At 37.0% G+C, this 27,844-nt stretch overlaps 2 protein-coding genes across 10 annotated transcripts in view; one reads left to right on the top strand and one right to left on the bottom strand.

Annotated features, from left to right (window-relative positions):
- Positions 1-189: 189 nt before the first annotated feature.
- On the bottom strand, positions 190-24,913 carry LOC135093067 (PITH domain-containing protein GA19395-like). Of its 6 annotated transcripts, none has more exons than XM_063991975.1 (6): positions 24,857-24,913; positions 18,870-19,095; positions 4,371-4,414; positions 2,684-2,761; positions 2,230-2,334; positions 190-985 (listed from the first exon to the last, which is right to left on the bottom strand). In XM_063991975.1, exons 2-6 carry the CDS (start codon positions 19,092-19,094, stop codon positions 775-777), a joined length of 663 nt encoding a protein of 220 aa, XP_063848045.1. In that variant the 5' UTR covers position 19,095; positions 24,857-24,913; the 3' UTR covers positions 190-774. The 6 variants fall into 6 exon arrangements, with proteins under 6 accessions (XP_063848045.1, XP_063848055.1, XP_063848023.1 ...); XM_063991985.1 differs by having other exon boundaries at positions 24,865-24,903; XM_063991953.1 differs by lacking the exon at positions 24,857-24,913 and adding an exon at positions 24,630-24,777.
- Positions 24,914-25,253: 340 nt separating this feature from the next.
- LOC135093042 (vacuolar protein sorting-associated protein 54-like) overlaps positions 25,254-27,844 on the top strand; it is a 351,426-nt gene continuing 348,835 nt past the window's right edge. For 2 of the 4 annotated variants that reach the window (XR_010263179.1, XM_063991929.1), the window contains exon 1: positions 25,254-25,503. The gene's annotated coding sequence lies outside the window, so the exon portion shown is untranslated. The remainder of the gene's footprint in view (positions 25,504-27,844) is intronic. The other 2 variants (XM_063991923.1, XM_063991915.1) reach the window with 1 other exon arrangement.

Here is a 27,844-nt window from a genome sequence, read left to right as displayed (position 1 = left end):
ATCCCTCATGAAAATACTCAGTGTATGCATAACAAGCAGTCTCAGCATGATTTAGCATTGTGATATTTTTCCAACATTAAGGAAACATAAAAAGCAGAGGGGGTGTCAATCTTCCTCCATCAAGGTTAGGAGATATGAATTAATATCCATCCATCATTCTTCCTCAGTTAGGGATATGAGACATAACCATTACCATACAAATATTAGTCATGTACTTCAAAGCAAGATTTCCACATTAACAAATTATGCCATGTTAATTCAGCATCTCACAAGAGAAAGTTACAAAATCCAAATGCAAGAAAAGGCATACAAAATCCTGGATTAACAGTAGCACAATAAGCATTGATTTGACATCATCTTAATTTTTAATTGCAGTAAAAATGATGTGGGACAAAACAATATTGCTCTGCTCTCATTACTTTCTTAATGTATCAATGGCAGGCTTAAAATTGATAAGAGGCACATGATTCCATCTCATCATCTCATATCACACTCAAGCACCACATGCTGGAGTTAAAAGGAAGCAGAAGATCCAGCTCAACATCATCCTTCCAGAACTCACACATGAACTAAGAGGTAACAAGACCTACACAATACTTATCACCAACAATCCATCAGACTGGAAAATGATGCAGAGCACATGCATCCCTTCTCATCAGCCTTCTAACGAAGTGTAAGAAATAGCAAAGGTTAAACACAATTCTTATTAACAATGCAACAAAATGACACTTGATAAGATGTAAAACCCTTCCCATTTTTCAAGCAGTATTGTCATCACATCACAGGCCGACCCACACTTTCCATGGCCTTATCCTTGTGGTCAGATATTTGAGGTGTAGATTCATAATTGCAGATGGTGACACCATGCCTGTGTGCCTTGGTGTACTCCCCACGGAATCCAATATATGAGATCTTGGTACTGTCTTCACCAAAGTTTGTGGGAAAATGGAGGGTCAAATGAGTGACAGAGGAGAAGGTCACCACTCTGAAATCAAGGATAATACTGAGAAAAGCTTGCATGCACATAAAAATGTACATAATTTCAAAATGCTATCTTAAAATAACTTTCTGAACATACATAATGTTTTTTCCTTCCCAATGAAACACTTTTTTTTTAATATGGCTCTCCAGAAGCCTAAAACTCATTAGACAAAAGGAGAGAGAGAGAGAGAGAGAGAGAGAGAGAGAGAGAGAGAGAGAGAGAGAGAGAGAGAGAGAGAGAGAGAGAGAGAGAGAGAGAGAGAGAGAGAGAGAGAGAGAGAGAGAGAGAGAGAGAGAGAGAGAGAGAGAGAGAGAGAGAGAGAGAGAGAGTAAAGTATGAGATGATAGTTTTAACATTCATTACTGGCAATCAATGAGGAATACAGTGGAACTTCTGTTACCAAACACCTTCCTTTTCAAACAAATTTTTTTTTTTAACCAAATTTTGAACTCATGATTGCTTTGGTTGCTGTACCATAATTTGGTTCATGAACAAACTATGCAGCAGCTGGCACACTTGATTGCAGTGTGTGTGTTAGTCATGCTGCAGCCCCTGTTCAGTGCATATCCATGACATACTCATTCCATACCATTCCCCAGCCGAGCAGTCCCAGCTCTCTTTGAAGCTTGAGAGAAAATGGCAGGAACTAGGTTAGTTGGGGGTGACTGAGCTAGAAATCTCCCACTTTGCCTTTATCATTTTACTCACCCCAAACTGATTCACATATCATCAGATTTTTGCACTTGTACAATGAAAACAGTCCCTAATTTAATCTTGTATCATCATTTTTTCTGCATGATTTTATGCACAAATTTAAAAAAAGCAATCATCTGGTGTCCAGGAATGGATTAATCCATTTTACATTGATTCCTATGGAGAAAATAGTTTGTTTCCAAAAATTCTTGATTTCGAGCAGCAATTAGGAAGGAATCACTTTCAAGAACTGAGGTTCCACGGTAATAAGGAATGAAAAGTAGACAAGTATTGGATAATAATAAAAAGAAAATAATTCCGTAAGATTTCCCTATGAGAACTTAATGTACAAGATACACATTAAGGTAAAGACAGGTTGGTAAAAGTAGGAGGGGGAGGAAAAGGTAAAACAATGGATATATATATAGAGAGAGAGAGAGAGAGAGAGAGAGAGAGAGAGAGAGAGAGAGAGAGAGAGAGAGAGAGAGAGAGAGAGAGAGAGAGAGAGAGAGAGAGAGAGAGAGAGAGAGAGAGAGAGAGAGAAATAAACTTACTTGGTGGTATATTCCAGAGTGCCAGAGGGATCAGGATAAAGTTCAAATTCTTGATCAGCAGCCAAACCTACATCATCAAAGGTCATATGCTCCCTATTCTTGAAGCTGAGAGCAACAATGAAAAGTGTGCATGATTGTGATGTTCCATCATATATGTCATCATTCAATAGGCAAACACATAGCTATAAAACACCAGAAAAAAATCTTCCCTTATTTTACTTATTTATTTTTGTCTTGTAAAGGGAAAATCATTATGGGACAATTTTCTTCCAACATCAACCACATCTCTGCTAATCTACTGTCTCAGTAATAAAAGAATGTGAATTCTGTATTCCATGTTTATCTTAAAAATTTAAAGATAAAACCCCAGCCTATGACATTTAAAATTTTTTTACCTCTACACTAAAACTTTTTCTTATTCTCTCTGATTCAACCTGAGTTATGGAGTACTCACAGTCTCATTTTGCTGGGGTGATAGCCACCATCACCTCCCACCACAATGACACCCTTAAGCTTGATATTGTCTGTGAATCTGCCATGAGAAAGGAAGAAAGGGGACTGTAAATTCAACTTATATATCTTATGCTTTGGTGAGTTGCATTCCTTATACCCTTATGTAAAATATGAGGAAGTATTTTTGGAGAAATTATTCTTCAGGACAACTTAATTATTTTCAATTAATGTTGCTATATTGTATCCTGCATTTTTCATATCGTGTGAATTACAAATAAAAATACTGGAGTAGCTGTGTTTTTGCCCTTCACCATGATTCCAATACCTCAAATACAAAAATCAGGCTGTATCCTTTTAGAAGATATTTACCTTTCTACTTTGATTCTCTTATTGCAGGCACAAATTACCACAGAATATAAACTGGTCTGCTAAATGGAGCTACATATAGATTTGACACAAAACACTGCCTTTTGCATGAAATTTTCAGTAAATGTAATAAAAAGCTTTCTTCCAAAATGTGTGCAAAGAAAAGGTTTTCCATTATGAATTAAAAGTCCACACAGATAAATTATAATAAAATGAATCAGGCCAGAGTAATTCAGTAAGGAGCAGTTTTCTTCTTCAAGACTGCTCCAAGATCTTTTAAATAATATGCAGTAAGCCAGTTCAGTATAAAAGAACAGAGGTATTCTCAAGGCCAGGCTGACATAAGAGTAGTCAAACTAATAAGACAACAGTGAGGCCTTTCCTGCTCATGACCCAGAGTAGTCCACACACTGGTCATCCTGAGTAACACGTTTTGGAGGTGTCTGAGACGCTCTAGGCTACTTGTACTGCCTGTCTACTAGTAATCTTCAGAGGGGTAACCAGGGTGATTTGGTTTTAGATTATATGTTTAGGGTTTAAGATGTTTATGAAATATGTATGAATGGGTATTTGAGAAACCTAGCTGGCATGATTGTATGGATGTGGACTGACCTGCATGTAGGGATAGTCCAGCTACATGTGTCCAACATTGTGATTGTAAGCTGTGTTCTGAGTGAATGTTTGTGTGTGTTGGAACATTATTTTGAAGGGGCAATAAATAATGCCTGTAATTTACTGGAGTGGTGAGGTTTCACTTGCTCTCCTTAAAAAAGTCCATGTTGCTTACTTCCTCTTCCTCATCCTCACACATCATTATGCCTTATCTCTTGGTGCTGCGTTACCAAATTATGCTATCAAAGCTGTTAAATTTACATTCTTTAGAGAGACGTAGGTTAAGAGGGGACCTGATAGAAGTCTTTAAGTGGTATAAGGGTTATAACAAGGGAGATGTAAGCAAAATTCTTAGGATCAGCAACCAGGGTAGAACAAGAAATAACGGGTTCAAGCTTGAAAAATTTAGGTTTAGGAAGGAGATAGGAAAAAATTGGTTCTCAAATAGAGTGGTAGATGAATGGAACGGGCTCAGTAATCACATAGTTAGTGCTAGGACACTAGAGAGCTTTAAGAGAAGATTAGACAAGTTTATGGATGGGGATAGCAGATGGAAATAGGTAGGTGTGTTTCATACAGGGACTGCCACGTGTAAGCCTGGTCGCTTCTTGCAGCTTCCCTTACTTCTTATGTTCTTAAGGGTAAACAGGTGGTCAGTATTTAGCAAGGTATAAAGAAGTCTTCACACTGGCACCTAGCATAATACTTACGGCACATTGAAAAGCAGCTCCTCATCAGCATCGCTCTCCACAAACTAGAAGAATGAAACAAATAAGCTAAATGTAAACATTACATTTTCTCCTTTATACAATTTATACTAGAACAGGGAATAACCTTAAGTTTGGCTCTTTTTCTCATTTTCTTGTAATAATGGGTAATCTGATGGCATTTCCTTTCTTATGTTTAAAGTCTTTATCCTATCTCTGTCTGTTTAAGACAGAGACTTGTACATCAGTCAATTCAACATTCCATACCCATTTGATGATTTCAGCTGTGCTTACCAGAAAAGTATAGACATGTTAATACACAGGATTCATATTCACAAGCAGTAAGTCTCTGGAAGAGCATGTCTACTGGCTTCACCATGGTTCTTTTTTGCAAGAATTTGTAACTGAGTTTCCTCTTGCATTTTTAAGGTATCAGATACATTGGCAGAAAGAAAAAGCCAATTCAAATGCTGTTTCTAAAGAGCAACAATTCAGTTTCTGAGGTGTATCTTGACACTCTCTTTTGAAACAGTTCACAGGTCTAGGCAGAAGGAAGTATAGAAACAGGAAGAATTCCAGAGTTTACCAGTAAAAGGATTCAGTGGAGATACTTGAAGCTCTTGCTATAGTATGATGGAATGAATAGGAGAGGGAGTAAGTAGAAAGTTTTGTGCAGCATGGCAGTAAAAAAAAGGGGAGATATTATGCTGTTAGCAAGTTCAGAAGGGAAGTAATGGCAGAAAATAAAAAGAGATGAAACATTATGGCAATGCGAGAGAATCAGGACAGTTTGTAAGAGAAGAATCAATGAAATGAAAAGCTTTTAACTCCATCATGTTTAGAAGGGGTGAAAGTTGAACCTCCCCATACAATAAGGTACCTGTATAGAGTAAGCAAGTACGAAGAAAAGCATTGATATAGGAAAAGTATTTATACAGGACACCTTACTTCATAGAAGCTGTTTCAGGAAGAGGAGATGCAAAATTCCCAGTTGAAGAACAAGCCAAGAATATTCAGTAAAGACAAGGGTTGAGTGTCACTAAAGAGAGGATAACAATCTCGAAAGTTGTGTTGAATGAATAGATGAAGAAAATGAGTTTTGAGGCAATAAATGACACAAGGTTTGTCCTGCCCATTCTGACATGACAAAGTTCAGAAGTCTGTGGTGTTCATTTGTAAATTTTGCAATTCTTGCAGAGATGGATGCTGGGAAAATCATGTAGGAAGGTGCATAAAAGCAGACAGCAAAGTAAGATTAAGAAAATAATAACTGATGAAAAATAGGAATTAGGGAATAAGGAAAAGGAAATGCCCATCTCCTCCATACTCTGTTTCCTGTGCGATACTGGAAGAAGCAAGGCAACATGCAAGATACTCACAGAAATCTTAAATTTTCTCTTTTATATAACTTTTCATGCAAAATCTGAAAGCATCATCATATTCAAGAGTATTTTATGTCTGAGAAGACATGATTTACTTTAAGCATAACCTCACAATGGCTGGACATAATGATTATAAGTAGTGCATAAACCATAAAATTTGATTCCTTAACTTATACTCGCCATAATTACTGTTTTTTTTACCCTATTGAGGATGAAAACCAAGTTACTGTTGAACAGGCACTGCTTCATCTGTGAATGTAAACAAAATTTGCCTAACTTTTGTAACTGTTAGGCTAACCAGGCTGTCCAGGGATATTACAGTGAATCACAGTCTCGTGATTCATTGTAAAAGTAATGGATGGACATTCATCGATAACTGGGACTGCTTCTATGGCAAGGACACATTGTATGCCTGGAATGGAGTGCATTGTGAAGATGAAAGGAAGGACAAATTACTGTCACTAGATGCACTTTTTTCTTGAGAAAAAAAAAAATCTAATATTTACCGTGCATCTAATGCAACAGTAGTACAGTTGCCTAGGCCTGTAAGCCTATGCCTATAGGTGTGGAGTTGAAACAATAGTACACTGAGCACAAACATTGTTACTAATAATAAAATTCTCTCTCTCTCTCTCTCTCCACCCCTTGCCTTCTCCCCCTTTCCTGACCTCCTCTCCCTTCCCTCCATCTCTCCCCCTTCCCTGCCCTCCTCTTCCTTTTCTCCTTCCCTGCCCTCTTCTCCCTTCCCTCCTTCCCTCCCCTGCTCTCCTCTCTCTTCCCTCTTCATTCCCTCCCTTCATCCATCCCCCCCTATTACTCTCTCTCTCTCTCTCTCTCTCTCTCTCTCTCTCTCTCTCTCTCTCTCTCTCTCTCTCTCTCTCTCTCTCTCTCTCTCTCTCCTGCCTTCCTCTCCCTTGTGTCTTATCTCTGACAGCTAAGGGAGAGGTGAAGTGTCATGGAGGAAGGTTTAAAACAAGATGAATGAAGAAGAGAGAGGAAAGGAAAAAAGGGGAGGAAGGGACATAACCAGGGAAGGAGAATACATGGACCAAAGAGGAAGAAGAAGGGTGAAGGAAGAGGATGGGAGGATGGGGAGAAAGTAGAAAGAATAAATATAAGCAGTAAGGGTAAGGAGCAAGTGAAGAATTAGAGGACAAAAGGAAGTATTGCAAAATAAGTATTCTCTTTTCCTGTCCTCCACACCTTTCAATTTTTCCTCCATCCATTTCCTTCCCATTTATGTTCCTTCCATCCATTTTCATTCTCAATCAATCTCATTCAACTTTGCAATCCTCAGGATTGTTCTTATTCTCTCTCTCTCTCTCTCTCTCTCTCTCTCTCTCTCTCTCTCTCTCTCTCTATCTCATGCACACACACATGCACATAAAAGGTTTTATAAATTTAGACACACAGAGTACAAGGGGACACAATAAGAAATTGAAGAAAGTTAACTGTAAAAAAAGGCATTAAGAAGTATAGTTTTCCTCACTGACGTGTGAACAAATGGAATGAACTCAGTGAAAATGTTGTAAATGCCAAAACAGTCTGTGCTTTTAAGACCAAACTAGATAGATATAGAGATGGGATACTATGAGATTACTCCCCTCCCATAAACCACAACTAGGTAAATATACACACACACACACACACACACACACACACACACACACACACACACACACACATCCCTCCTGTAAACCACAACTAGGAGAATTCTCACACACATACACACACACACACACACACACACACACACACATAATGCAGCAGAACATGTGTTACAAAGAACAGGAAAATTGGCAAAAGTAGAAGGAATGAGGGAAATATGGACAAAAAGAGACATGAACAAAGAGAGAAGCAAACTGAAAGAGTTGAGAGTAGAGGCCCAATCAAAAAACAAGAACAAAGGAACAAGCGAGGAGATTCATTTGGAAAGTTGTGGACATGAAAGTGAGGAAATGGTGGCACAAAGATGCCATGGAAGATCACCAAACAAAAGCATAAAAATTATGTAAACAAATATTGATGGTTTGGTGTCAAGCCTATTGGAACTTAGAGACTACCTAAAGAAAAATAAATGTGGTATGTTTAATGGAAAACAAACTAAAAGAAGAAATAAAGATGAGATTTGCAAAGGAAGGTTATAGCACATGAAGGAGAGATAGAAAAGGAAAGGGAGAAGGAGTGGTGATATTGGTAAAAGAGGATACTGTTGTGGAGGAAGTGGAATATGGTGATGGGATGGCAGAAACTCTTGAGTGTTGTGGTTGGGATCAAACGAAGTAAAAAAAAAAAAAAGGAGTTATTGTGACATACATACCACCAAAAACTAATGCATGAGAAACCAATAGATATAGAACTATGCAACTAGAAACAAGAAATAGTATAGAGGAAATGATAAGGAAAAGTAACAAAGTGCTCTTAGTAGGCAACTTCAACACTAAAGGAATTAACCAGGAGGAGATAGAAATGAAAGGAAATGTTGGGTCATGGAGTGAAGAACTTATGCACTCCATGATGGTGAATACAATAAGAGTGGATGAATGAACCTAAAAGATGCAGAGAAGAAGAACCATCACAGTTGGTCTTAGTGTTCACAAAAACCACAGAAAGTAGACCAAGTATACATTGTCTAAGTACAATGGAAAGAAATTATCATGTGACAATAGAGATAGTATTACAGGTGGAAACAGTGTTGCACAAGAATGAACAATTTAAAAATGGGAGACAGAGCTTAATAAATTTTATGGAAAAATCAACTGGAAAGAGCTATTTGCGGGTAAGGTAGTGCAAGAAAAATATGAGATATTTTTTGAACAAGTATAAAGAGGGGGGGTGCAACAGTTTGTACAAGTTATAAAAGTGAAAATTAGGAAGCATGAATAGTATAATGTCAGGTGTGTAGAAGCAAAAAAGAAAAGGGCCAGGCCATGAAGGAATATGATGAGAAAACTGATCACAAATACTAGGGAAGAATACATAAAGGCAAGGAATGAATATGGTATAATAAGAAAAGAAGAAAGAAATCTTGAAAGTGACATAGCAAGGAAGAGCCCAGACTCTTCTACAGATATGTAAATGGAAAAAATTAAAAATAGGGGGTGACAAACAAGTTAAAAAGAGAAGGAAGAATTTATGAAACTAATGAGATGAGTGAACTAATAAATGAGAGTTTTCAATCTGTGATTACAAAGGAAACTGATTTTGTGTCACTGAAAATGGTATCACAGAATGAGGGAATGCAGGAGATACAAGTAAAGAGACAAGAAATCAAGAAACTGCTGGAAGAGTTGGATGTTAGAAAAGCCATGGGACCAGATCAAGTAAATGGATGGATATTAAAGGAATGCAGGAACAAATGGAAGAACCCATATGGGATATAATTAACAACTCATTGAGAGAAGGAAAAGTACCAAGGGAATGGAAAAGAGCTAACATAGTCCCAATATACAAAGGGGGAAGTAAAATGGAACCATTAAATTACAGACCAGTGTCACTAATAAGTATTGTAAGCAAGCTCTTTGAAACAGTAATTGAAGATAGATGGGTGCAATATTTAGAAGATGAAAAGATGATTACAGAAAAGCAATTTGGATTCAGGAATTGGATTTGTGTCACAAATCTACTGAGCTTTTGTATGAGAGTAATAGATGGAGTGCAAGAGAGGGACAGATGGGTTGATGTGTTATACCTGGATCTCAAAAAGGCATTTAATAAAGTTCCCCACAAAAGCTCTGTGTGAAAGCTAAAGAATGGAGGAGGACTAAAGGGAGCAACATTGAGATGGAAGGATGATTATTTACAAGGGAGGGAAATGAGAACAGTAATCAGAGGCACTAATTCAAGTTGGCGCAAAGTGACAGGTAGGGTACTGCAAAGATCTGTGTTGGCACCTATTATGTTTCAAATATATGTAAATGATATGACAGAGGATCTAAATAATTATGTAAACCTGTTTGCTGATGATGCAAAAATAATGAAAATAATAAAGGATGAAAATGACTGCAGGGAGTTATAAAAGGATACTGACAAGATACATGCATGAAATCAAAGATGGAAACTAAAATTTAACACATGTTGGAAACAGGAAAAAGTAAAAAGAGACCTTCATGGAATTACAAGATGGGATAAATAATAATGAAAAGTAATGAAGAAAAGATTTGGGAGTAATGATTCGATTCAGGACACACTATCACCTGAAAGATACATAAACAGGATATTCGGTTCTACATACAGCTTGTTAACAAACATTAATGTGGCATTTAACTGTTTAGATAAAGAAATGATAGACAAAATTATAACAAGCATGATATGACCTAAATTGGAATAAGCAGCAGTAGTTTGGGTTCCACATAGAAAAAAAAAAGATATATGGAAACTGGAAAGAATACAGAGGACAGCAATGAAGATGGTACCAGAATTAAAAGACTTAAGCTATGAAGAAATATTTGAAGAGATGGGTTTACCAACACTACAAGAGAAAAGAGAGAGAGAGGACACCTGATAACAATGTGCAAATTAGCAAACAATATAGAAAGGATAGACAGAAATGTCTTGGTACCACAGATGGAGGAGGGAGAGGGACATACGAGGGGGCATGGGAAGAAAAAAAGGAGAGTGGATGTTTGTGTCATCAAGAAATGCAGCTTCCCATAAAGAACTATTGAAATCTGAAATTATTTGAAGGAAGAGGTGGTTGTGGCAAACAGCATACACATATTTAAAGAGAAAATGGATAAATAGGGCTATGGAGAGAGAACAAAATGAGCTTTCACTTGTGCCTTGTATAATACAACTAGGTAAATACACACACACACACACACACACACAGAGAGAGAGAGAGAGAGAGAGAGAGAGAGAGAGAGAGAGAGAGAGAGAGAGAGAGAGAGAGAGAGAGAGAGAGAGAGAGAGAGAGAGAGAGAGAGAGAGAGAGAGAGAGAGAGAGAGAGAGAGAGAGAGAGAGAGAGAGAGAGAGAGAGAGAGAGAGAGAGAGAGAGAGAGAGAGAGAGAGAGAGAGAGAGAGAGAGAGAGAGAGAGAGAGAGGGGTGAGTGAGTGAGTGGGATGGATGGATAGATGTATGGGTGGATGGAAGGAGGGAGGGAAGGGGGAAGAGGTCAGGAAAGGAAGAGGGAGGGAATGGGAAGGGAAGGATGGAAGGATGGAAGGGAGAGGAGGAGGGAAGAAAGAGAGAGAGAGAGAGAGAGAGAGAGAGAGAGAGAGAGAGAGAGAGAGAGAGAGAGAGAGAGAGAGAGAGAGAGAGAGAGAGAGAGAGAGAGAGAGAGAGAGAGAGAGACACACACACATCACGCAAAAACAAATTTTACAGAGTTAAGAAAATTATTTGGGAGTATTGATTGGAAGGGACTTATGGAAGGCAAGACAGTGCAAGAGAAATACAAAACATTCCTGAAAAAGTGCAATGAGAGTGTGCAGAAGTATGCACCTGTATATAAAGTAAGGAGGAGCAAACATATTTGCTATAATGCCAAATGTGCAGAAGCTAAGAAGAGAAAGGATATAGCTTGGAAGAAACTGAAGAAACAAAGAAATTAAAATAAGAGAGAGCAGTATAAGGAGGCATGGAATGAGTATATTAGAATAAGAAGAAAGGAGGAGAAACAATTTGAAAAGGATGTGGTAAAGAAATGTGAAGAAGAGCCCAAGCTTTTTTTACAGGTATATCAATGGAAAGATGACAAGCAAAGAGACCATTAATAAGATAGTAAAGGAAGGAAGGATATATCAAACAGAAGGAGAGATGAGTAAAATTATAAATGAGAGTTTCAGGTCTGTGTTCAGTGTGGAAGTTGGTTTTACAGAACCAAACGAAGAGATGAGACAGGAGGGTTTACAGGAAGTCTAGGTGCAAAAACATGAAATTGGTAAATTGTTAGAGAAATTGGATGTCAGGAAAGCATTGGGGTCTGACAGAGTGTCAGGTTGGACACTAAAGGTATGTAGAGAACAAGTGGTGGAGCCAATTTGGGATGTGATTAACAGCTCACTGATAGAAGGAAGAGTATCAAGAGAGTGGAAGAGAGCAAATATAGTGCCAATACACAAAGGAGGAAAGAGAACTGAACCACTAAATTATAGACTGGTGTTGCTAACTAGTGTTGTGGGCAAGATCTGTGAAATAGTGATCAATGAAATGTGGGTGAAATATTTGGAAGAGAACGAAGTCATAACAAATAGTCAATTTGGTTTCAGAAAAGGAAGGTCATGTGTGACAAATTTACTAAGTTTCTATACAAGAGTAATAGATGAAGTACAAAACAGAGATGGGTGGGTAGATGCAGTGTACTTGGACATCAAAAAAGCTTTTGATAAAGTTCCACATGAAAGACTACTGTGGAAGATGAAACATATAGGAGGACTGAGAGTACCAATGCTAAAATGGATGAGAGACTACTTAAAGGATAGAGAAATAGAACTGTGATCAAGGACACCTGTTCAAGTTGGACTAAGGTAACAAGCAGAGTACCACAGGGATCAATGTTAGCACCCATTATGTTCCAAATATACATCAATGATATACAGGAGGGTTTGACCAGTTATATTAATATGTTTGCTGAAGATGCAAAACTGTTAAGAGTAATAAAGAGCCATGTTGATTGTATAGAGTTGCAAAGAGATATTGACAAGATTTATGGGTGGAGCAAGAAGTGGAAATTGGAATTCAATGCTAAGAAATCCCATGTGATGGAAATGGAAAAAAGTAAAAGAAGACCTGTATAGAATGGGGGAGGAAGTAATAATGAGGAGTGAGGAGGAATAAGACCTAGGAGTGGTTTTTCATGACACCCTAACCCCAGAATGGCATATAAATGAGATATTTGGCTTGATGTACAGGATGTTAACAAATATTATGGTGGCATTTCATTACATAGATAAGACTATGATGAAAAAAATTATAGTCACTATGCTACGTCCCAGACTGGAATATGCAGCAGTGGTGCGGTCTCCACATATGAAGAAAGACATAAAGAAGTTGGAAAGAATTCAGAGGGCAGCTACAAGGATGGCACCAGAGATGAAAGACCTAACGTATGAAGAGAGGTTGAAGGAAATGGGATTGCCAACTTTGCAAGTTAAAAGAGAAAGAAGAGATCTAATAATGAAGTATGAAATAGTTAACTGCATTGAGAAGATAGACAAGCAGGATCTGGTGTTGCTGGAAGAAGCTGGATGGATGAGAGGCCACTCAAAGAAGATCAGGAAGAGTCAGTGTTTGAGGGACATCAAGAAGTACAGTTTTCCACATAGAGCTGTGGATATCTGGAATGGTCTAAATGAGGAGGTTGTTACAGCACCAAATGTGCATAAATTTAAGGAAATTCTGGATAAATGTAGATATGGAGACAGGACACTATGAGCCCTGCTCAAACCCTGCATTATACAACTATGTAAATACAACTCCAATCCCTCCTCAGGATCCCCCTAAGCGAAGGTGCCTCTGGCATTTTGCCTCTGCTAGTTTGGGGGACCTGAGGTAGTATTTTGCTGATTTTCCTTGGAATGACTACTGCTTCCGTGTCAGAGACACATCTTTGTGTGCTGAGTGCATAACAGAGGTGATAGTGTCTGGCATGGAGGTGTACATTCCTCACTCTTTTTCCCAATCTAAACCTTCCAAATCTTGGTTTAACACAGCTTGTTCTCATGCTATACATGATAGAGAGGTGGCCTACAAAGGGTACTTAAGCCTTCCATCACCAGAATCTCATGCACTTTATATTTCTGCCCGGAACCATGCCAAGTCTGTTATCCAACTAGCCAAAAACTCCTTCATTAAGAGAAAGTGTCAAAATCTTTCAAGATCTAACTCCCCTCATGACTTCTGGCATCTAGCCAAAAATATCTCCAATAAATTTGCTTCTTCTTCTTTCCCTCCTTTTTTTCAACCAGATGGCACCACTGCTATCACATCTATTTCTGAAGCTGAACTCTTCGCTCAAACCTTTGCTAAAAATTCTACCATGGACGATTCTGGGTTTGTTCCTCCCTCTCCTCTACCCTCTGATTACTTCATGCTACCTGTTAAAATTCTTCACAATGATGTTTTCCATGCCCTTGCTAGCCTAAACCTTCAGAAGGCTTATGGACCTGATGGGGTCCCTCCTTTTGTTCTCTGAAACTGTGCCTCCGTGCTTGCACCTTGCCTAGTCAAACTCTTTCAGCTCTGTCTGTCAACATCTACCTTTCCTTCTTGCTGGAAGTTTGCCTACATTTAGCCTATTCCTAAAAAGGGTGACTGTTTTAATCCCTCAAACTGCTGTCCTATTGCTTTAATTTCCTGTCTATCTAAAGTTTTTGAATCTATCCTCAACAGGAAGATTCTTAAACATCTATCATTTCACAACCTTCTATCTGATCACCATTACGGGTTCCATTGAGGCCACTCTACTGGTGATCTTCTGACTTTCCATACTGAGTCTTGGTCATCCTCTTTTAGAGATTTTGGTGAAACTTTTGCTGTTGCCTTAGACATACGAGTATCAAAAGCTTTTGATAGAGTCTGACACAAAGCTTTGATTTTCAAACTACCCTCCTATGGCTTCTATCCTTCTCTCTGTAAGTTCATCTCAAGTTTTCTTTCTGACCATTCTATTGCTGCTGTGGTAGACGGTCATTGTTCTCCTAAATCTATTAACAGTGGTGTTCCTCAGGGTTCTGTCCTGTCACCCACTCTCTTCTAATTATTCATCAATGAACTTCTAAACCAAACTTCTTGTCCTATCCACTCCTATGCTGATGATACCACCCTGCATTTTTCCATGTCTTTTCATAGACATCCAACACTTCAGGAAGTAAACATTTCATGCAGAGAAGCCACAGAATGCCTGACTTCTGATCTTTCTAAAATTTCTGATTTGGGCAGAGCAAACTTAGTATTGTTCAGTGCCTCAAAAACTCAATTCCTCCATCTATCAACTCGACACAACCTTCCAGACAACTGTCCCCTCTTCTTTAATGACACTCATCTGTCCTCCCTCTTCTACACTGAACATCCTCAGTCTGTCCTTTATTTATAATCTGAACTGGAAACTTCACATCTCATCTTTACCTAAAACAGCTTCTATGAAGTTAGGCATTCTGAGATGTCTCCGCCAGTTTTTCTTACTTCCCCAGCTGCTAACTCTGTACAAGGGCCTTATCCATTGATGTATGGAGTATGCTTCACATGTCTGGAGGGTTCCATTCGTACCGCTCTTCTAGACAATGTGGAATCAAAAGCTTTTCATCTCATCAACTCTTCTCCTTTAACTGACTGTCTTCAGCCTCTCTCTCATCACTGCAGTGTTGCATATCTAGCTGTCTTCTACCGCTATTTTCTTGCTAATTGCATGCCTCTCCTCCTCCCATGGCCTCATCGCACAAGACTTTCTTCTTTCTCTCACCCTTATTCTGTTCAGCTCTCTAATGCAAGAGTTAACCAGTATTCTCAATCATTCGTCCCTTTCTCTGGTAAACTCTGGAACTTCCTGCCAGCTTCTGTATTTCCACTTTCCTATGACTTGAATTCCTTCAAGAGGGAAGCTTCAAGACACTTATCCTTCAGTTTTTGACTACCGCTTTGGACCCTTTTATAGGACTGGCATCTCAGTGGCTTTTTTTTATTGGATTTTTGTTGCCCTTGGCCAGTGTCCCTCCTACATAAAAGAAAACACACACACACACACACACTCACACAGGCTAAGATTATGAGGAAAGTAACAAATGAACAGGATTGCAGTGCTTTAAATCAGGACTTAATTAAGTTTAATGAATGGTCATTGAAGTGGAATATGGAGTTTAATGCTAAAAAATGTAGTGTGATGAGGTTTTGAAAAGTGTGAAAAGACCAGTTGGCAACTACTACTTATGGAATGAGGAAATCTCTATAAGATGAGAAGAAAAAGACATAGGAGTAATTATTACTGATAATTTATCATTTGGGAAACACATAAACAAAATTACAGGAGAAACATATATTCTGCTGAGAAATGTCAAGATAGCTTTCTCCTATATTAATGAAGATATGATAAAAAAAAAACTGATAACAACGATGATACGTCCAAGATTGGAGTATGCAGCATTAGTGTGGTCGTCAAGTTTGAAAAAGAATACAAGAAAGTCAGAAAGAATCCAGAGAGCTGCAACTAAAATCCCTGCAAGCTTAAGAGAGTATAGTTATGAGGAAAGGTTGAAGAGATTGGACCTGTCAACACTAGAAAAAAGTAGGGAAAGAGGTGATTTGATAGCAATAAATAGAATACTGGAAGGAATGGAAAAGTTGGACAGAGAAGACCTCTTGATACTAGATACAAGAGACACAAGAGAACATGGAAGGAGACTGAGAAGGAGTGTTTGCAGAAGAGACATCAAGAAACATAGCTTCCCCCACAGAAGTATAACAGTGGGGAATGAACTTAAGGACGAAACTGTGTGTGCGAAGACAATTCATAAATTTAAAGAAAATCTAGATAAAAGTTGATATAGAGACAGGACGGCACAAGCCTAGTGTGGCTCTTGTCCTGTATTTCACAACTAGGTAAATACAACTAGGTAAATACAGACACAGTCCACTAGTGTAGTGGTTAGTGCACTTGGCTCACAACCGAGGGGCCAGGATTTGACCCCCCGGGGAGATGGAGATTATTTGGGTGTGTCTCCTGTCACGTGTAGCCCCTGTTCACCTAGCAGTGAATAGGTACAGGATGTATGTTGAGGAGTTGTGACTTTGTTGTCCCAGTGTGTTGTGTGTGAGTGGTCTCAGTCCAACCCAAAGATTGATCAGTATGAGCTCTGAGTTCTTTCCATAGGGGTAAAGCTGGCTGTCTCGAGAGAGACCAGCAGCAGACTATACAGTGAACACACACATATACACACACACACACACACACACACACACACACACACACACACACACACACACACACAAGGTGTGGGAGTGGAGCAACAGATGGCAAATGGAATTTAACTCTGGTAAGTGTAAAAAGATGGAATTTGGAAAAAGTAACAGGTGTAGCTATAACTATAAGATGGGGAATGAAACAATAAGTAACAAAAGAAAAAGATCTGGGAATGATTTTCTCAGAGAATTTATCACCAGAAAAACATATTAACAAAATAACAGGTGAAACTCTCAGCCTACTAAGAAATATAAGAGTTGTCTTTGCTTATCTGGATATAGAAATGAGGAAAATAATCACCACAATGATACATCCAAGATTAGAATATGCAGCAGTAATTTGGTCACCACATGAAAAAAAGCACATAAGAAAGTTGGAAGGAATACAGAGAGCAGCAACAAAGATGATAACAGAATTGCAAGATTTGTCATATGAGGAGCGACTAGCTAGAATGCAACTCCCAACCTTGGAAAAGAGATGAGAGAGAGGTGACTTGATTGGATTGTACAGATTGCTGAATGGGATGGAAAAACTAGATAGGGAACATCTCTTTATAATGAATGAAAGAGAAACAACAGGACATGGAAGAAAACCAAAAGTAACCACCTGCAGAAGGGACATAAATAAGTTTAGCTCCTCTCATAGAAGCATAGAGGCATGGAATGGACTGGAAGGGGAAATAATGTGTGCTACAAATATTCATGACTTTAAGGAAAAGTTGGATAAAAACAGCTATGAAGACAGGACGGGAACTTCCTGCCTGCTTCTGTATTTCTTCCTTCTTATGACTTGAACTCTTTCAAGAGGGAGATTTGAAATTACTTATCCTGTTTTTTCATTATTATTCTATCTGATATCTCTATGAGAACTGGCATTAAGTAGGCCTTTCTTTTTATTAAAAACTTTTGTTGCCCCTGGCCAGTGGCCCTCTTACATAAAATACACACACACACACAAACATACTATATATTTTTTTCAATAACTTTATGATGAAACATAATAAAATTTTTTCACAAAACATCCTTGTAAAATAGTGGCGCATATTTTGGAGAGGTGTATCTAATACACTGGCAAATATGGCAAAAAAAAAAAAAAAAAAAAAAAAAATATATATATATATATATATATATATATATATATATATATATATATATATATATATATATATATATATATATATATATATATATATATATATATATATATATATATATATATACATGGCGTCGCATGTAGTAGTATACCCAAGTGCCACCTTCCGGAAATCGAGATAATGATACCACAGAGTTCCGTGAGGTCTGTTCTATGTGGTTTTTGAGAGACATCGCTCAGAAAATAAGGTTGTAAGTCCATAATAATGGTTTAGATTTTGGACCTTTCTGGCCAAAGGGCTACTTTAGCTTATGTATTGGTGCAGTAGTATACTCATCCACCAGTTCCTGAGAGGACAGCGTGCATGACTGTACTCATGCGCCAAACCAGGAGCTCTTGTCCCCAGCCTGTGTGAAGCGAGCCTGCCTCATTTCTCTGCTTTGTTTTGTATCACACACACGTACCTATCACTCGCTTTGTATCAAGTGAAACTTTATTATTCTTAATATTATTTGTTGGGATTTGCATTTTCTCTGGCAAGGGACATTATTAAATGACAAATAATGGAATTTTTTCAGGTATTTTTTTTTAACTATTTTTAATTTCTAAATCATATATTTTGTTGTTAAATTTTCTGTCCCAAAGGACTTGTTTTAAAATGAGCTTGAAAAGGGTATAAGAATTATTATCCTAGCTGTAATAGTTTTGGAGAAAATCTTTTTTATACTTTGAAAACTTTTGAGCTGTTTCCTGAGAATTTTAAGAAATGGCACTTGGGTATACTACTGCAGGCGATGCGTCATATATATATATATATATATATATATATATATATATATATATATATATATATATATATATATATATATATATATATATATATATATATATATATATATATATATATATATATATATATATATATATATATATATATATATATATATATATATATATATATATATATATATATATATATATATATATATATATATATATATATATATATATATATAAAATAAAAGACAAGCACAAAACTAAAAAAAAGTAGCAAATAAAAATGAGTAGAAGAAACCACCTGGAGATGAACCATTCCAAGCTTAAACAAAGCAATGCCTTCTTAGCTTGTCACCTTGTCCCTGGAGAGCCGTTCCTCCCATGGCTTGAAAACAGTCTTGCCCGAACCTTCTAAAGCCTCATTCAAACACTCTACATGTTCTGTATCAATTCTTGTATATAGGCTATAGGCCACTCCAAGGTCTGCTGGACCATGATCATGTCCCTCACAGGATCCATGACCTGAATGGTCATGTCCATGGTCTCCATGTCCACCACCACCACCACCACACCCTGACATCCTGCAACAAATATATTCCATTAGTATACACTAAATGAGTCACTCAATGAGACTTGGTTTAGTAGCAAAAAATAAATAAATTAATTAATAAATAAATAAATAAAAATATAAATAAATAAATAAAATAAATAAATATATAAAAATAAATAAATAAATAAATAAGTAAAAAAAAAGAAAGAAAAGAAAAAAAGGAAACTTGCAGTTAAAGTTTTGCATTTTCAAATACTTCTATATTTTGATTGTCAATGAAGCTTTGAAATTCTTTTTTTTTTTTTTTTCTGTTTATAGCTTAAAAATTAAGAGCTCACTTAACTGTACACAACACACTTGTCACATAAGAGTTAACATAACATTATGTACTGTACTACTAGTATACTTTTGCTTGTTACTCAGTCTGAGTCAAAGATGTTGGCTGGTGGCTCTGGTGTGATTGGGGATGGAGTGGAGTTGGGCAGACTGGCTGAGGAGGTTGATAAGGGCTTTCGGGTTATTCAATATCTGGTTTATTCGTTTGGTTTAGGGAGATTTTAGTAATATATATATATATATATATATATATATATATATATATATATATATATATATATATATATATATATATATATATATATATAATGAATATATCATACTTGCCAATGCATTAGACACATTTTCTTGAAAAAATTATCAAAATAATTACTGTGCATCTAATGTAGCCATAATACAGATGCCTAGGCCTGTAAGCCTAGGCTTATAGCTGTGGAGTTGAAACAGTAGCAAACTAAGCACAAATATTGTTACTAATAATATTACTAATAACAAAATATGAAAAAGTAAAATTATCATTATCTATTAGCACCAACTTCATACAAATTTATCAAATATGTAAACAGACACAGGAATTTATTGGCAGACGGAAGCTCACGTATCTCACTGTACCCTGTCCCCAACATACATAATCCATACCAGATATGTTTTACATTATTTAATGGCGGCTACTTCTTGATACACGGTTATAGTATCTATAAAAAAAAAAAAAAAAAAAAAAAAAAAATGAAAATAGAAACATTATAAATATTATAGGAATATAAAAACCATTGTCATTTGCAACCTTCAGTGGACAAAAAACCAAAACATCGTCGAAGTGCTGCACTGGTGTCTGATCGTGGCAACACAAAGTGTCACAGCAAGAACAAATGAGTTTCACATCCTGTCTGTATTTTTCTCAGCCAAAATATAAAACAAACCACAGAGCAGCTCCTATCACAGGTGGGGGTGGGTTATGAAATTATTATGTTACAAAATCAACATTCATGGAAAAGTGGGATCCCAGGCTGGCTGGGCCTGTGTCCTACTGGTGTGAGTTGCCAGGTATGCATTTCTGTTGCAGTGTTACCATGTTGGGTGAGCAAGGATACTACCATGCTGAATGGCTCTCTCTCTCTCTCTCTCTCTCTCTCTCTCTCTCTCTCTCTCTCTCTCTCTCTCTCTCTCTCTCTCTCCACGCATAAGATATGATAATTTTCATGTCGCAAGATGGGCATTGTGTGTGTGTGTGTGTGTGTATGTGGTGTGTGTGTGTGTGTGTGTGTTTCTCTCTCTCTCTCTCTCTCTCTCTCTCTCTCTCTCTCTCTCTCTCTCTCTCTCTCTCTCTCTCTCTCTCTCTCTCTCTCTCCTGGCTAGAGATATGATAATTTTCATGTCATGAGATGGGCAGTATGTATTTACCTAGTTGTGGTTTACGGGAGGGGAGTAATCTCATAGCATCCTGTCGCTATGTCTATCCAGTTTGGTCTTAAAAGCATGGACAATTATGGCATTGACAACGTCTTCACTGATTTCATTCCATTTGTTCACACTTCATTGAGGAAAACTATACTTCTTGATGTCTCTTCTACAGTTAACTTTCTTCAGTTTCTTACTGTGTCCCCTTGTACTCTGTGTGTGTAAATTTATAAAACACTGTCCACATTTTCCATACCATTTATCATTCTATAGATGTTTATTAAATCTCCTCTTTCTCTCCTATTTTCAAGGGTTGGAATTTCCAACATTTTGAATCTCTCTTCATAGGTTGACTTGCTCAACTCCAGAACCATCTTAGTGACTGCATTATGTACTCTTTCTAATTTTACAATATTCCTCTTTGTATGAGGAGACCACACCACTGCTACATATTCCAGTCTTGGTCTTATCATGGAAATCAACAACTTTTTTTTTTATCATTCCTTCATCCCAATATGAGAATGCCATTTTTACTCTTTTAACAAATTCATTGTCTCCATTAATTTTATCAATGTGTCTGTCCAGAATCAAATTTTCAGTAACAGTTACTCCCAAATCCACTTCCTCTTTTGAGTTCTTTAACTTCACACTGTCCATCTCATAATGATATTGTATTCTTTCCTTACTCTTACCAAATTCCATTACTTTACATTTACTTAAATTAAATTCCATTTGCCAAGATTTACTCCATCTACTTATCTTATTTAAATCATCTTGCAGTACCATACAGTCATTTACATTTTCTACCCTTCTCATCAGCTAAGCAACATCTGCAAATAAGTTCATATAACTATCTATTTCTTCATTTATGTCATTCACATATATTACAAACATTATTGACCTCAACACTGACCCCTGTGGGACACCACCAATTACTTTCAGCCAAGATGAATTTTGGTCTTGTATTACAGTTCTCATCTCTCTATCATCCAGATAATCCTCCATCCACTCCAGCAGCCTTCCTCCAATTTTTCCATAATTTTCTATCTTCCATAGCAATCTTCAATGTAGTACTTTGTCAAATGCCTTCAAGTCTAAGTAGACACGATCCACCTATCCATCTCTCTCTTCAGCACAATATCAACTACCCTTGAATAAAAGGGCAGTAAGCTTATGGAGCATGATCTTCCCCTCCTAAATCCAAATTGACACTTTACTAAAACTTTATCTCTTTCCAAATGTTCCATCCATCTTTCCTTTATTGTTCTTTCATATAGTTTTCCTACAACAGTAGTTAAGGACACTGGTCTATAATTTAGTGGATTTTCCTTTTCCTCCTTTGAATATTGGTGTAATATTTGCTCTCTTCCAATCTTTTGGTACTCTTCCCTGTGATAGTGATGTCACAGCCAGTTGTTCTCTACATTCCTTCAATATCCAGTTTGATACTCCATCTGGACCAGTTGCTTTATTTACATCAAGCTCTTCCATCATCTTAAGTATTTCCTCATAACAGACTGGGACTGTACTTAGTATATTCTTCACCAACTTATCCCTTCCAGCATCAAACTCCCCTTCCACAGCTAATGCCGATTTTAAACTATTGTTCATAACCTCCGCCATGTCCCGTGCATCCTCATAGATTTTCCTTCAACTTTCAATCTTGATATACCTTCCTTCTTCTTCATCTTCCCATTAATATGTGTAAAGAATAGTTTAGGTTCATTTATACACTTATATATTATATCTCTTTCATAGTTTCTTGTACTTGTTTCTAACATCAATACATTCCTCCCATCTGCTCTCAGTTTTCCTCTTCTTCCATCTATTCCAAGCATGTGACTTACAATTTTTAGCCTCTTTGGATTTTGTATTGAACCATGTTTTACCCTTTCTACATCTCGCTCCTCCTCTAGTTACAAATTTCTCTACAGCAAAGTTGTATATCCTTATAAATTCATCCCATTTTTTCGGAACATCTTCTGCACCTTTGAAGTCTTTCCAGTCCACGTCAACAAAGTACCTTTTTAATTTTTCAGTCAGCTTTACTATATTTGAATCTTTTCACCTTATAATTTTCATCAATGATTACATTTTCATTTTTCAAATCAAATTCCATCAACACATGATCACCTTTTACCTACATTGTTCTCTGTGAAGTACTTGGATCACATATAACACAGTGATGTGTATCTTTAGCGTAGCAAATCTTATGTTCCTGAGATATTAATTTTTATCAGACTTACCATTAAGGTAATTAGGTTAGGTTTAGTTAGGTTACATTAGGTTTAATTAGGTTAGGTTAGGTTGTTATTTAGGCTTAGTTAATGTTTTTTTTTTTATGAATTTCTTCTTGTTTATGTGTGTGTGGAGGGGAGTATGCAAGAAAAAATCTATTTGCAGCAGATACAGTTACTAGATTCATTCAAAGCATATCAAAATCTACCAGAAAACATAGTTTCATCTGAAAATGTTAGATGGGTGCACTTAAATTAACCTTGTTTTTTTCTATGCATTTTTTTTCTCATCTTTTGGGCAGTTTTATTTTTATATATTTTTCATGCAGTTTTCCTCCCTCTTGTTTACAGCCCAGCCCACTACCACATACTTTAATCAACATTTTTCAATAGCGGCTCAAGATATAATAAAAATCAATTCACAAGAGGTTTTGTTAAACTGAGAGAGAGAGAGAGAGAGAGAGAGAGAGAGAGAGAGAGAGAGAGAGAGAGAGAGAGAGAGAGAGAGAGAGAGAGAGAGAGAGAGAGAGTTGACTGACATGCTGATAAATATAACACTAAATGAGGAATATTTGGTATCATAAATTTACACCATCATACTCTACAACATTGGGAATGTGATTTTTGCATACCTTACTGGATTCTAAGAAATCAAGTTTTTAAAATAGACACGGGCAATTACACAAAAAATTCCCTAGACCCGATCCTGTAGGATAAGTTAGATTAGTATCCCTGAGGGGGTGCGGTCGAGGAAGGTGAAACCCCCCCCGGTCAGATTAGATTAGTATCACTGGATGGGGCCCAGGGCGTCGCAGACCGCGAGCCAGGTTAGGATAGGGTGATTATGGTGTAAATCTAAAAATCTGCCGAATATTTTTATTTTCTATCAAAAGCTTTGAGCTTTCCATAATGCGGATTGCCTACGGAGGAAAGATAAATAATTAAGTGAATATTCATAGTAGCTGTCAATCCAAATGTCACGCAATACAACCGGGATTTCACTGAAGCACTTGACATTATTGACGTCACTGAACACCAACGATGGGTAAACATAAAACACCCGACTCACAATGGCAACCGAAAAATAGTTTCTTTTGTCAGTATGCTAACCAAACTAAACTAAACTAAACTCAAAGGGGCCCCTGCGCCCTTTTCGATTCCTCGATAACCTAACCTAACGGTATGATGCAGGTATATTTCTCAATATTTATTCACCGAACAACAAAACTGATTGGTTAAATTTAATATATAGATACTATTCCCGACATTCTTAACAGAAAGTTCAAGACCAAAAATGGAATTTAACGAAAGTATCTGCCGTAGGGACACTAAGAAAACAAGATGCAAAAATACTTTAATCCCATAAAAAGAAAAAAAAAACTCATTCTTACTCTTCAATACAATTAAAATATAGTGACTTCACCTTCCTCGCAAGCACACTAACCACCTACGTGATCACTCCAAGCCTCGGGACACACTGACAGCAGTGTCAGACGACAGTGATTAGCAAAGTGGTAGAGGCAGACCAACAAGACAAGAACCCCCAGGACTTAAGCTTCCGTTAGGCAGGGACGCTGATAATTGACCCACTTACATATAATAGTAGCTTAAAAAGAATTGTCTTCTGTATATATTTATTGTTATGGATTCCTATTGCACATTTCACAAACTCATATTGGGACTACTATAGAATCATATATTCGTAATCATGTGAGTCATGGTCACCAATTTTCTGTAAATATAAAAGTCGTATTAAGTAATTCCTTGACTCTATGAATAAGACTAATAATTTGAATTCCTTTGATGAAATATACGCAGTACTTAATAACTTTGTTTTGGTATCGCCTTGTGGGTGTTTACTGCCTAAGATAGAGACCCCCAAGTCAAAAATCAAGAAAACAACCGTTCTTTAATATATATATATATATATATATATATATATATATATATATATATATATATATATATATATATATATATATATATATATATATATATAAGCTGTTATAATGAGGCGTCTTTGAACCATTCAAAAGGCTCATCACTCAAATACAGAATTGAACACACCAGTAATTATATTTGTGATTCGTGTTAAATACATAGAAAAATTCTTACACGCTATAAAAGTATTAATTATTATGTCTGATACTAGTAAAATAAATACTGGAGAAATAAGGTAATGAGCATGGTTGTTTTTTTGGTGTCCTGAATACCGTAAGGGTGATACTGTCTGCCGTGTCAGCTGGGACCTGTCATTACCTACCAAGTCACAACAGCGAGGCTCACCTAAGAATATTCATGCAGTATATTGGTACCGTTCTACTATTCTGAGCGATTCCTTTTGGAAGCAGATACTCCTGAAATGTGCGAAGAGGTTGCAATGGGTTAAAAGGCCGTTGCGTTGCCCTACATATGGTGTGAATGTGATGGCTGCATACACGGCCATAGGATACTGCCGACTTACATAGGTAGGTTCAGTGCTTCGGTTTGAGCATCTTTAGTTAAATATTGATATTAAGGTAGCGTGGCTTGTGGTCGAGTTTTGTAGGAATTATGTCATGTATTGCCTTGGAACATCTTGGAAACAAATTTACTTGTAGTCAACATAAACTGGCCTTTGCTGGAGATCGAACCTTTCACAGAACATTCACGGAAATGGGAGTGTGACAGTTTTACCAATCATAACAAAATGACCATTGAGACTTCAGTTAATTCTGGTCACCCCAGAGTGTCCCGTCACTGCATCAACATAGTTTTCGTGTGTGCCTCTTTTTGGCGGTAATTTTTTTTCTTTCACCATTTTCTCTATTCCGGATGAAAATATTTATTTCTGATAGTTTTCGGCCTATTTTGAATTAATCTGCTTGTTCTCCATGCAAATCATTAGTTTTTATTTTTATCACCCTCCCTACCCACCATCAGAAAGTAATGTTTTGTGATAAAAAAAAAAGAAAGCACATTAATACAAAACAGGGTTCTAGTGCATTTTAACACAGTACACCCATTGCACTTACTATGGTGTTTTTTTTAACAAGTCCACCCCCCCTATTCCTCACTCAACCCCTTCCCACTAACCCCTCAAACAAGCCTGGGGGCTTGTGGGAAATCAGGTGTTTTGGGGGACGGGCAGGAATGAAAATATGTGTCCAAAAATCTAAGGAAATTTCCCTTAACATTTTGAATTTCCCTAACCTAACCTACCCCCCCCCCACTAGGGCATTAACTCAACCTAGCATAGCCTAACTTAACCTAACGTAGCATAACATAACCTAATGATGGACCTCAAAAAATATACGGTTATGATTTACTGGTATGAGCTATTGATGTGAGTTACCGATGTGGTGTGGAGATGCTCAATTTTTATTTATTTATTTTTTTTATGTAGGAGGGACACTGGCCAAGGGCAACAAAAATACAATAAAAAAAAAAGCCCACTGAGATGCCAGTCCCATAAAAAGGGTCCAAAGTGGTAGTCAAAAACTGAAGGATAAGTGTCTTGAAACTAGGGTTTCCTGTTTTTGGGATTTTATAGCATCCCGGGATTCCGGGAAAAATCAAGACATTTCCCGGGATCCCAGGATTTCCCGTAGCAGATAATGTTTGCTAATACTCCTTCTCTATCGTAATTCGTAAATGAACCTCAGTAGTACTTTTTTTTTTTTTTTTTTTTTTTTTACAGTAACAGGAGCGACTCAAGGGCACAACAAAAGACAGAAAAAATATGCTGTTACTTACCCTGTGAAAGTGTGAAATAAGTATTTTTAAATGACATAGAGTTTCCTAATACGTATAGAATATGAATTTTTGCATATTACCATATCCATATAGAAGCTTGGCCAGTAGCACTGGCCACCTCCACTGACCCCCATCAAGCCATCTTGCTCCACAAGACTGTAAACTACACAGAAAATGAAACTATGGAATAACTTTTGCATATATTCAATAACATATGTAAAATAATTTGAACACCATATTCCACAAAACCTAAAAAGTGAATAAATAAATAAATAAATAAATAAATAAATAAATAAATGAAAATACTGAAAGTTCCGAAATGCCCTGAAATTAAAGAAGAGTAGATATTATCTGGTATTTTCCCAGTGTATTTGAATAAAGCTGAAGAAAATAAAAATTCCGTAATGCACATACAAAATCATAAAAAGAATATTTGGAATTTAGGCCCAACTTTCCAGACATGGTAAACGAAAAGAGGGAAGTGGGACTTTAAACACCCAATGCTAGAGTATGGAATGGCCTGTAGATTAAAAAAAAAAAAAAAAAAAAAATCACAGCTGCAAATGCAGTCATACACCCTAAGAATTATTTTTGAAATAACTCTTCAAAAAGCACAAACAGTCAATACTACGATCACTGAGCTTTGATCTTAGTTTGGTAATAAAAAGGCCAGCTGCTGAAAAAGCCCTTTCAGATTCAACTGACGTTGGTGGTACAGAGTTGAGAGCCTGGAACAATTTTTCTAAATTCTGTGTTCTGTCCCCAGTTGCCTCAAATACACTGAATTCCTTCCCAATGTAGTTACATTCACTTCTCTTTTTTGTACTTTGTGTCTGAATCTGATCTATGGCTGCCTGGAGTCTATCAGTGAGTGAGCTTTGTTGATTTACAGATGTTTCCACATTATCACTAGTTGTAGCTTCTTCATCACTTACTTGAAACAGTCTTCCTAACAGCTGTTTAGCTGACTCCACTATGGCAGACTTACGGGGTAAAGCTAATGGTAATCTTTCCTCACAGCTGTTATAAGCCTTACCACAATGCAGGTATTTCATAAGGCCTACGAGAACCGCA

Source organism: Scylla paramamosain, chromosome 3 (genome assembly GCF_035594125.1).
Source record: "Scylla paramamosain isolate STU-SP2022 chromosome 3, ASM3559412v1, whole genome shotgun sequence".
In the NCBI taxonomy this organism is placed as follows: domain Eukaryota; kingdom Metazoa; phylum Arthropoda; class Malacostraca; order Decapoda; family Portunidae; genus Scylla; species Scylla paramamosain.
Note: the sequence above shows the minus strand (reverse complement) of the source record. Positions and strands in the feature narration are given on the sequence as shown.

What these genes read in the sequence shown, in the direction of transcription:
- LOC135093067 (XM_063991944.1), bottom strand. Translation starts at nt 24,052, where the DNA reads ATGTCAAGTGCTTCAGTGAAATCCCG. An exon ending in AGTGCTTCAGTGAAATCCCG is followed by an intron (nt 19,096 to 24,026) that starts GTTGTATTGCGT and finishes TATTTGTTGCAG; the next exon opens with GATGTCAGGGTGTGGTGGTG. An exon ending in ACTCTGGAATATACCACCAA is followed by an intron (nt 986 to 2,229) that starts GTAAGTTTATTT and finishes CCTTGATTTCAG; the next exon opens with AGTGGTGACCTTCTCCTCTG.